Genomic DNA, 12127 nt, shown 5'->3' with positions numbered 1-12127 from the left:
AGCCTTGATAAACATATTCGGGTATTTTCTTAGATCCGAACCAGCTGCTTCAGATCAGCTGAAAACAAATTGCCAACTGGATGCTGACGTCCTTAATCAATAGCTGACTGAAAATAGGAGTATCCCGATTGTTTGAGTGGCTAATAGGCAATGCAACAAGCCACAAAAAGGACATGTTTTTGCTCCAGTGAGCATATTTCAGTTTTTCCTTCACAGATCCAGATCTCCAGGTGCAGGTGATCAGATCAACAGTCTATCAGAATTATACTGAGGCAGAGCTGCTTTGTCACAACAGCTGTCGTCTACCTGATCATCCTTCCTACGTCTGGTTCAAGAATGGACAGAAAATGGAAAGGGTGGAGACATCTTCTTATAAAGATCAGTTTTATCCTGGAGACATCATCTCCTGTGCTGTAAAAGGACATGAGGATTTCCGCTCTCCTTCAGTGTGTGAGTTTAGTCCATGTTGTTGGGGGTAGGTGGTCTGTGAATATAATATACTATTATATTCACAGACCATTCTGGAGTCTTATAGATCTTATTGTAGACACAGCATTAATATTTATATTAATATTAATATATAATATAGAATATTTATACAAAGAACATGCTACTACCAGTAGAAAAGCAATATTGAGATTGGAAATGCTTTCCTATTATTTACATTTTTGTGATTCAGGAATATTTGAAGTATAAAACATCTTGTTGCTACATTTAATGTTTTGGTAGTTATAATGTTTCTGTTACTGAGACGCTCCATTACTTCTATTGATGACGTCAGGACCAATACATCTCTGAGTTAACTGAACAGTTTTTAACTGAGACAGAATGGATATTGTTATTGTTTTTCATAGTAAAACATTATAATGGCCTCACCAGTTTCTGGATTTATTCCTGACAGACTCAACAGACATCTTAGTAGTGCTAAATCTGAAACACAAAAGTGCAGCAACAACCACAGAAAAATGTGTAGAGTTGTTGAAAATTACAAATTACAGATGATTAATGGTCTGTTATTGGCTGTCAGTTTCCACCAGCAGGAGTCAAACCTGGGACATCTATCTATCTATCTATCACAGAGAAGTTTTAATGAAACATCTATGAGAACAAATTCTAATCTTTAAGTAATTCATGTTCAACTCTTCTCCAGATGCTCCAAAGCTTCCCTCTGTGTCAGTGAGTCCCTCTGCTGAGATAGTGGAGGGCAGTTCAGTGACTCTGACCTGCAGCAGTGATGCTAACCCAGCAGCTAAATACACCTGGTACAAGACAAATGTAAACCTCAAACCTCTCAGTAAAGAACCACAGCTTGTCTTCAGCTCCATCCAGTCCTCTGACTCTGGAGAGTATTACTGTGCAGCTGAGAACCAGCTGGGGAGGAAGACAACTAAATACATCATTAATGTGAAATGTGAGTGGAACAGCTTATTTCAAAATAACACACAGCTTAAATCTGTCCAGTCTTTGCAGGAGAAGATTTTACTGACCATGCCTACATCCTTCAGATCTACTTGCTTCACATTTACTGTCTGCTGTAATTCATTGAGCAGCTCCAGAGAGTGCTGAAGTCACAAACAGGGCCTCAGACCAACGTCCTGATAGTCTGTAGGTTTCTTCCCAACACTGGCAATAAACCTACACACAACTACCAGGACAAAGATACCCACTCAGTTAGCCTGACTGAGACCTCCTGTTAGCTTCAGCTAAACTTAAGACAGCATCGTGCCTGCCATTTGTTCATGTGTCTGTCTGTCTGCCTGTAAACAACTTGTCTGTCTGCGCCCAAAGCAGATTCATCCAGAATCAATCAGGCTCCCTGCCTGGAGGTTACGACGTGAGAGGACGCTGGCGCCATTTATTGGCCGCTTTTCCGTCTGCTATTCCTTCCTTTGCTCCTGTTTTGTTAGTGTTTGTGTTCACTGTACCCCTACCTCTGGACAGCCTTTCAGCTGGTTCCTGAAGCCGCTTGGGCATCTCGACCGGACTACTGCCTCGTCGGTTTCCCGCTAGCTAGCTGCTCGTGCTCGGACTTCTTAGATGACCTCGTTACATCCACAGAAGCTCTCGCCACAAGTTTGTTTATCTTCACCACGGACAATCCATTCCGTCCATCTGGTCCCCTGCACGCTCTGTCGCACCTCTCCCACGTCATCGGAATGCTTCTCCCACTGCATCACATAGAGCTGAGCGCACCGACAGGCTGCACAAAAAACCCGGACTGGACTAAATCACTATTCACACTTCACCTATGCCTATTCTCCAATCATTTGCAAATTCCCTCGCTGTCCCTCCTCAACTGCATTACCCCCCACACGCACTGTTAATTGGGACAACCTCAGATCTTTCCAGCCTGCCCCCATCTCACCACCGTCTCACCATGCCAACTTTGCCCTCCTCAACACCCGATCGATTAACAATAAAGCCCCTGCCCTCCATGACCTAATCCTCGACAACACGCTGGATTTCCTTCTGCTTACCGAATCCTGCCAACAACCCAATGACTTCTTCTCTCTCAACCACTGGCTACAATTACATCTGCAAACCCCGCCCCTCCCGTCGTGGTGGCGGCCTTGCCGTCATTTACAATCAGAACTTCCAGATCACCGAACTTACCCTCCCCTCAGTATCTTCATTTGAATATCTCCCCTTCAAAGCTCTTTCCTCCATGACAGTTATCCTCATCTACCGGCCACCTACCAAACCCTTCCTTCCTCTCTGATTTTACAGAACTCCTAACTCTAGCCTCATCTCTCTCTTCACGTCTGCTGCTACTCGGTGACTTCAACATCCATATAGACTCCCCCACCTGCAAGCTGTCATCAGAATTCACCATTTTACTGGAAAACTTCACTCTCATCCAACATTTCACATTCCCCACCCATGACAAAGGTCCCATCCTCGACCTGGTCTGCTCCACTAACCTACCAGTGCCCGATCTCCATCCATGCCTCTTTCCCCTCTCTGATCACAAACTGATACGGTTCACCATTCCTTCTCCATCCGCACGCCCTCACCTCCTTAGAGAAATCACCTTCCCGCAACCTTAGTTACCTCCTTAGTTTATCTAATCTATCTTCTTATTTGTTGTTGATCATATGAGGAATGACTCAAACCCCTAAGTCACTTGGTTACGGGCACTCCTCCAGGCACTCCCTGAGATTAGAACTCTTAAAGCATCAATGTACACTCTGGAGTCAAATGTACCACCACAAGCTGTAGTTCTGTGAAGGCCCTCTAGGGGCATTGTTGATTGCGAATTTTGAAGATATTAGGTGCGTTTGACTTCATGCGGCGCTGCGCAGCACTGACTTAATGTCTTGCAAGCTGGACTTAAAATAAGGCATGCTGGTTAGAAATTGTGTCCGACTTTTGCCGGCGCTGCAAAACGTCACCATGTCACATGACATTAAAACCTCGTGGGAGCAAGGCGGCTGCAGGCGCGGAGTCCGGTGGCTGCAGTTGCTTTTCCCCAGCTGCACCAAGTTGGAACCACACTTTTGCCTGGTCTCACGGCATTTTTCTTTGCAGATGCCGCGAGCTCAATCATTGATCTCAGCTCACAGTAAGCTCACGCAGGTAGAATGTGTCCGACTTGACGGCGCCGTTTTTATTCCCCGCCCCTGCAGTCACCTGCAGCTCCTTACTGATATTCGTTATTTCCACCTCTCCTCTACGTGACTGGGATCTGTATTCTTCACTGGGTTTGAGACATCTTGCTAAATATATTTAATGAATCCCTTTTGTAGCTCAGACTTCCCCCAACCTTCGGCGGATCGGTGAATTTAAAGTTTCTCAGCCTGGTCTGTCTCTTCAGACAGACCAAATACCTTTTTACAGTGTGACAGATGGATCCAGGTAGTTCTTTCAGCAGTTTTTAGTGCTGTGGAGGTGGTGAGGAGGACTTGAAACAGGCCGTCCAACGTGGGACTGGACCCGTTTTTCCTCTTTATGGCTTTGATCAATACCCGGTCTCCCGGCTGTACCACTGAGTCCTCTGTTGCCATACGCTGTACCACTGAGTCCTCTGTTGCCATACGTCATCTCAAAAGGAGTCTGTCCTGGTGATGTTGGTGTGATATGCATGCTCACTACTAGTAGGGGGAGACAGAACAACCAATTCTTTCCTGTCTCCTCCATAGTGTTCTTCAGTTTTGACTTAAGCGTTCCATTATGTCTTTCTATTCGTCCTGCAGAGTGTGAGTGGTATGCAAAAAATTTTTTTTCAATCTTAAGTGCTTGTGCAATAAGTGAGATGGCAAAATGTGTGCCATTATCACAGGATCTGTCCATTTTGTGTGTGCTTTACATTTGCATATTGCAACTTTTTTAGGTAGTTGTATTGCTGCAATTAAGTTAAGTATAAGGTCTCTATGATTTATTGGCTTCCCTGTAGAGGTAACCATACCTCTGTTTTTCCAGTGTTGCGTAAACACATGGACAGTTGAAAATACATATTGACTATTAGAGTAGATATTGGCTATTTTACAGTCAGGTCCATAAATATTGGGACATCGACACAATTGTAATCTTTTTGGCTCTATACACCACCACAATGGATTTGAAATGAAACAAACAAGATGTGCTTTAACTGCAGACTTTCAGCTTTAATTTGAGAGTATTTACATCCATTAAGGGACCAAAAGTAATGGGACAGATTAACAATCATAAATCAAACTTTCACTTTTTAATACCTGGTTGCAAATCCTTTGCAGTCAATTACAGCCTGAAGTCTGGAACGCATAGACATCACCAGACACTGGGTTTCATCACTGGTGCTGCTTGTTCTTGGGGCATTTTCCCTTCAGTTTTGTCTTCAGCAAGTGAAATGCATGCTCATTCGGATTCAGGTCAGGTGATAGACTTGGCCATTGCATAACATTCCACTTCTTTCCCTTAAAAAACGCTTTGGTTGCTTTCGCAGTATGCTTAGGGTCACTGTCCATCTGCACTGTGAAGCGCCGTCCAATGAGTTCTGAAGCATTTGGCTGAATATGAGCAGATAATATTGCCCGAAACACTTCAGAATTCATCCTGCTGCTTTTGTGAGCAGTCACATCATCAATAAATACAAGAGAACCAGTTCCATTGGCAGCCATACATGCCCACGCCATGACACTACCATGCTTCACTGATGAGGTGGTATGTTTTGGATCATGAGCAGTTCCTTTCCTTCTCCATACTCTTCTCTTCTCATCACTCTGGTACAAGTTGATCTTTGTCTCATCTCTCCATAGGATGTTGAACTGTGAAGGCTTTTTTAGATGTTGTTTGGCAAACTCTAATCTGGCCTTCCTTTTTTTGAGGCTCACCAATGGTTTACATCTTGTGGTGAACCCTCTGCATTCACTCAAGTGAAGTCTTCTCTTGATTGTTGACTTTGACACACATACACCTACCTCCTGGAGAGTGTTCTTGATCTGGCCAACTGTTGAAGGGTGTTTTCTCCACCACAGTTGTTTTCCGTGGTCTTCCGGGTCTTTTGGTGTTGCTGAGCTCACCGGTGCGTTCTTTCTTTTTAAGAATATTCCAAACAGTTGATTTGGCCACACCTAATGTTTTTGCTATCTCTCTGATGGGTTTGTTTTGATTTTTCAGCCTAATGATGGCTTGCTTCACTGATAGTGACAGCTCTTTGGATCTCATATTGAGAGTTGATAGCAACAGATTCCAAATGCAAATAGCACACTTGAAATGAACTCTGGACCTTTTATCTGCTCCTTGTAAATGGGATAATGAGGGAATAACACACACCTGGCCATGGAACAGCTGAGCAGCCAATTGTCCCATTACTTTTGGTCCCTGTTGTATTTCCTACGCCGTTCACCTTATTTGGATGTAAATACCCTCATATTAAAGCTGAAAGTCTGCAGTTAAAGCACATCTTGTTCGTTTCATTTCAAATCCATTGTGGTGGTGTATAGAGCCAAAAAGATTAGAATTGTGTCGATGTCCCAATATTTATGGACCTGACTGTATCTCAGGCTGGTTTACATGCTTCTGTTAAAGCCACTTATTCAGCTGCTTGTAATAAATTCAAATAATGTAATGTTTTGGTAGTGGCATTAATACTTTGTCTTGAGTCACTACAGCAAATCCTGTTGCATTCATACCATCTGGAGTATTGTGCGTCATCATGTGGTGTGTCAGTCAAGTCTGGTCGTGGTACAACACTTTGTGTTATTTCTGACAGGCAGTCAGGTGGTGTTCCATCAGTTTCTAACGGTAATAAAGTTGATGGATTCAGAGTTGTACATCAAATGTGGTTGTGACAACAGTACAGTCATGCATGAAAGATGTCTGGATGGTGGAAGGTGAGAGATCTTATTTTGTAACAGTATTATAGCTATAGCATGTGTTACACCCTGGATGCAACCACCACTGCTTGCACACACAGAGGTAAGGCTCTAGCCACAGTCTCAAGGTTGCTAGAGTAGTAGGCAATTGGCCTCTGTTTTCCCCCATAGCTTTGCATCAGTAGTGAGGTCATAAATCCATCTTTGCAGTCTACTGTTTGTACAAACCCTTTTGAATAGTCTGGTAAGCCTAACCCCGCTGAGCATACTAATAACTGATAATGGAGTATCATATATATTAATGCAGATAAGGTTTCTGTTATAGCTGCATAATTTGAAATCCAGCTCCTGCAGAAGTTAGTCATCCCTGAAAGGACATCATTTGTCATTTTGTTCTAGGTTTTGGAGCCTGCAAAATAGAAGCTTTCCATACATCGTCTAAATGTTTCCCTTCTTGTGACAGATAGTAGCCCATATATTTGTGGGCTTTGCAATAATTGTAGATTGTTTTTGTTGCCTTTCTGGTCTTTGTCTGCTAGAAAACATAGCAGTGCCAATGTGTCTGTTTTACAACTCTCCTTTGTAGGAGAGGCCAGCAAAATGTCATCCACATTGCGTCATATCTGACTCTTTCCTGGAGGGTTAAATTTGGCTGAGTTAGCAGACATTGCTTGGGAGAAAATGGTTGGGGATTTGACAGAATCCCTGTCTCGTCTCCTCAATGTTACTGTTGCTCTTGCTTCTGTATAACCTGCTTTTTCTTTTTTCTCATCATTCTTACCACACTCTTTTTCTATCTCTTGGACTAATCTTGTACATGGTACGCTTAGTTTCCCTTTAAAGCCAAATTTCTTTCCTTATATCTGCAAATGTTTCATAATTCCTTGCCCTCTCTGTAACATGTACTACCCATTTCCTGTTATTTCACTGCTCTGTCGCTCACAACAGTTGTTCCCCATTATTATAGTCAGTTTGTATGGAATTCACCCGAGCAACTGACCCAATCAGTAAGACGATGCAACAAAGGTTTCCGCAGCAAAACAGTTTGGTTGACACCGTTTGTTGTCTTTACTGGGTTACTGTTAATATCCACCTCCCACACGTACAACAAGAATACATTCAACACACAAGACTTTTCACACAAAATATTGGTACCCTCTTTTTTTTTTCTTTACTGAAATTTCTAACATTTCTTTTCTCTCTGTTTAACGTGCACACGGAGTTATTTATTCCTGTAGTCTTCGTGGAGTCCCAGACTCTTTGGAATCCCACATTCCTTACTTATTAACTTAACGTTACTGCTTCCTTACTCTGATTATTCTGTACTAGATTAAAGGATATATTTCTCAAAATATAATTTTAAGGAGCCTCATCAGAATATCATCACCGTTTTGTCTTGAACGTTTTAATCTTTAAGTAACATTTAGTCTCTCCTAAGAGTCCAGTGATTCCGTCTCGGTGTAGGATCCCATCACCCTCCCCCTTCCAGTGGATCCTGGCCTCTATATGACAGCAATTCAACTAGAGATCTTTCTTAAGGAGTCCCAGACTCCCGTATGCACGGTTTCAGGTCCCAATCCTGTATGGAGGAGGGACACTGGGATCCAGCTCGAAGGACCATGCTGTTAGAAAATCTTTATCAAAGAATGACAGAGTCACTGGAATCTTCTTCAACAAACATTTACTTGCAAGAATTCAATGCATGCACAATGAGTACAGAATTGACTGGCGAGAAGAGCTGGACAGTCTGTTTGTAAGCAGTAGGTTAGTTGGTTACACCTATAGTTTTTCATGTCATACAAAGTAGTCGGTAACCTTTTTCTAGGTGCATCACATGTCACACAGCTGTAGGAAACAGTTGTTATTTAGGGTGCACCATGTCTTTCACCTGTAGGCCTTTTCTGTCTATATCTGTATACAAGTTCCTGTTTTATAAGTTCAGTGAAAGTATTAAGCCTTTCCTGTTTAAGACAGGTTTGCAACAATTTTAAATACTCAAGCACAGCACATTTTTCTAACAACCATACAAATGCCTTCCTTGCCCACTGAACAGTTAATACTGCATTTTGACTAAATGCCACAGATACAATTTAGTCACTACAAGGTTTATCCCCTACCATGTTGGGAATCTGTAGCACAGCTTATCAAGTACAGCATTAGTAGAAAGGCATCAGATGAATTAGAACATCTCCTGATGCATTATGTGTTTTCAGTGTTCCTCTGGTGCCCCTCACAGGAGGTGGCCCTCAGAACAACAACCTTGTTTGCTTGGAAACTGTTGTATTTCTCTACATGTTCTCCTCCAGATGCTCCAAAGCTTCCCTCTGTGTCAGTGAGTCCCTCTGCTGAGATAGTGGAGAACAGTACAGTGACTCTGACCTGCAGCAGTGATGCTAACCCAGCAGCTAATTATACCTGGTACAAGGAGAATGAAGACTCACCAAAAGCATCAGGACAGAACTTCACCATCACTGACTTCAGAGCTGAACACAGTGGGAATTATTACTGTGAAGCCCAGAACGAAAGAGGATATTATAAGTCCACCTTACATCTGATTGTTTTAGCAGGTACGTTTCTCCATGACACTACTTGGCTGATTAACAGAAGAGCATCACCTGGCAAACTGATTCATGAATCAAATCCTACTAATGAGGTCCAGAACAGTTTATCTAATAACTGTCTATCTCCATTTCTAGATAAAACAACAATGATAATAAATATCATCAGGTTGAATCTGGTGGTTGTGATGCTGATCCCTCTGCTTCTGTTTTGTCTGTGGATGAGGTGAAACTATAAGAATAAATCAGGTCCATTACTGATCTTTTACTTTGAAGTTTTTGAGTTATCCATTCATTTTTTTATTTATTTGTTTTTTGATTCAATTCAGGAAGAAGAGCTCCACTGCTGAACCAAATGAACAGATAGAGACTATAGAGGTGAGAAAGCTGTTGGGCCACAGTGACAAAATTTACTCTGGGTTATAATTTGCTGGCTTATACATTCATTTTGATATAAAAATCCAATTGTTCAAATTCGATTCATGAGGCATTTGACTCTCATCTTCTTTTCTCTTCCCATCAGCTGGAGTCTTGTCCTGATTGTACCAACGCCTCAGCCTTGAACCAAAACTGTGTATAACTTTCTTTTGATGCTGTCAAAACAGAGGGGACTCACCTAGATGGAAACAGAGAGAAGTACAACATTGAAGTAGTCCAGTGGACGAGGGCTGCGGAGGATGAGGGGGAAGTGGATAGATTTGGCTTTGCCTCCAAATGTTTTGACTTCTATTTTTCATTATCAGCAGCAGGCTGATTGAAATAAACAGCCAGCTTCCACAACAACTCTGCAGTTTGATCATCATTTCAGTTTCCTCTCACTGCTGCAGAGGGCGACAGTGTGCAGAAAGTTTTGGATTTTAGCTTTAAACAAACTCCCGGTGTTATTCAGAACAAAGTTTGTAAATATCAGTAATGAACAAAAATACAATTTCTCAAATGTTAGTAGAGATCAGGTTCATTTCTTTGTTTAAAAAAGTGTATAAAGTGCTCCTCAGCCTTTAAACAGGTTCAAATTGACACTGATCACCCAGAACATTATGTACAGAACATGGCCACTGACAGGTGATGTGAATAACATGATTATCTTGTTACCATGGCACCTGTCAGTGGGGGGGATAAATCAGGCAGCAGGTGTACATTTTGTCCTCATAGTTGATGTGTTAGAAGCAGGAAAAATGGGCAGCGTGAGCGTGCCAAATTGTGATGGCGAGACGACTGGGTCAGAACATCTCCAAAACAGTCAGCAGAGATCAGTACCTATCAGAAGTGGTCCAAGGAAGGAAAAGCTTTCAACATGGTCATGGACGGCCAAGGCTCATTGATGCATGTGGGGTGTGAAGGCCGGCCCGTCTGGTCCGATCCAACAGACAAGCTACTGTTGGTCAAACTGCTGAAAAAGGTGATGCTGGTTCTGATAGAAAGGTGTCAGAACACACAGTGAAGTCCATGCCTCGACGGGTCAGGACGGTTTTGCGTCAAAAGGGAGACCTACATTATGACGAGGTGGTGGTCATAATGTTATGGCTCACTGGTATATGTCAGCCTGAGTCACAGGCCCTGTTCTATTACACCAATAATATCTCTTTCATAGAGATTGAAAAGAGTTTTTCTATCCTGTGTGTTCACAGTATAATGAACATGTGTTGCTTTAGTAGAAACAAGAGGTGGATGATTATAGAGATCTTGCTGGCAGTGGCCAAAGCAACACTATCTCTCTGTCTCTCTCTTTAAGATGTAGGCTACTTGTCTGTTAAAGGTCCAGTGTTTACAATTTAGGAGGATCTATTGACAGAAATGCAATATAATATCCATAACCATGTTTTCAGTGGTGTGTAAAGACATAATGAACCATTGTGTTTTTATTTGATTGAGTGACTTCTATCTACATACACCGTGGGTCTTCTTGAATAGAGGTCACCAAGTTGCGCCGCCATGTTTCTGCAGTAGCCCAAATAGACAAATTATTATTATTATTTATTAGAAGACACCAGGAACAAGAGCATATAAAGCGTGTTGGAGAGGTGACTGATGGTGCGTTCATGAATAATTAAATTTTTTCCTCCCTTATATCTTTATTGCAAAAAGAGAAATAAAATGTACATGGGACATAAAGAAGTATACAAAACTTTGATTTGTAGAAAATCATGTATTATATATACTAGGGCTGTCCCCGACTAAGGATTTACACAGTCGAATCAGAATTGTTAAGTCTTGCCTATAGTCAACTGACAGTCGAATCATATGACTGCAGTCTCTATTTCTTACTCACTGTTACTTACACTGTACATTTACAGCTGAACTGAGGCTTATTGTTGACCCTTTTCTCTCTGCTCGCCTGCCATTCACCAGTCTTGTGCCGAGTTTTGCGTGCACGCGTGCCTGACAACTAACTGCACCTTGCGGTTTAAAAACGATATAATATTCTTTGTGAGGTTCATCAATGGTGATAAATGATCCAAACGTCCTGCGAGGTGCAGAGCTGGAGCTCCATCTCTTTAGCAGGTGTTCCTCTGCTACTACACACACACACACACATTGCGCCTTAAGGGTTAGGGTTACAATTTTGGATTTATAAATGCACTTTAAAAACATTTATGAAATGCGTCACATGTTTATTTACAGCATTATATGTTGAAGTGTATATTGTAATAGGCAGCATGTTAACTTATTGGGAGGAAACTGGTTCTATTTCAAATCAGACATTGAGCACCCCCATATCACCAAAATGGTATGGTCCTCATTTCATAACGCTGTTTCGAAGCTTCGACTGTGAGACTGACAGTCGATTCAGGCTCCTCCCATCGAAGTATCGAATCTTTGACTATTCGGGGTCAGCCCTGGTCTATACATATTTTGCAAACATGTAATTTGTAATATAGTTATAAGGGTTAGTTTGCTGTCCATGTAGAGTGAACTAGATGTCTGCGTGTTGTTTATATGCTCTGATGATGCTAATCCAACACATCTTTGTAGTAGCATCCATGTTAATTCCACATTCAGACAGAGCACATGAACACACTGAAGTTGGAAGAACTACTTCACAACTTGCATGTGAATGCACCGTGAGCCGCTGACTGCAACTTGCAACCCTCACCACTAGATATCACTAAAACTTACACACTGAACCTTTAAACTAAGTATTTGAATCTTGACCACAGTGAAGTAACTAACATTTTGGGAGATTTACTGTGTAGTTTTCAAGAAGAGCATGAACTTTATTTATCTGGAGGGAAATTGTTGTGCAGCAGTTGCAATACAAAGCAGGAATAAATGCAA

General features: G+C 42.0%; 1 protein-coding gene across 1 annotated transcript; it reads left to right on the top strand.

Moving 5' to 3' along the window:
- Positions 1 to 287: 287 nt before the first annotated feature.
- On the top strand, positions 288 to 9610 carry LOC123987037 (B-cell receptor CD22-like). The gene is made up of 6 exons (XM_046075617.1): positions 288 to 450; positions 1151 to 1411; positions 8600 to 8860; positions 8990 to 9077; positions 9181 to 9229; positions 9375 to 9610. Exons 1-6 carry the CDS (start codon positions 348 to 350, stop codon positions 9429 to 9431), a joined length of 819 nt encoding a protein of 272 aa, XP_045931573.1. The 5' UTR covers positions 288 to 347; the 3' UTR covers positions 9432 to 9610.
- The last annotated feature ends 2517 nt before the right edge of the window (positions 9611 to 12127 follow it).

This window comes from Micropterus dolomieu, linkage group LG01 (genome assembly GCF_021292245.1).
Source record: "Micropterus dolomieu isolate WLL.071019.BEF.003 ecotype Adirondacks linkage group LG01, ASM2129224v1, whole genome shotgun sequence".
Lineage (NCBI taxonomy): Eukaryota > Metazoa > Chordata > Actinopteri > Centrarchiformes > Centrarchidae > Micropterus > Micropterus dolomieu.
This window is presented reverse-complemented; position numbering and strand designations above follow the sequence as displayed.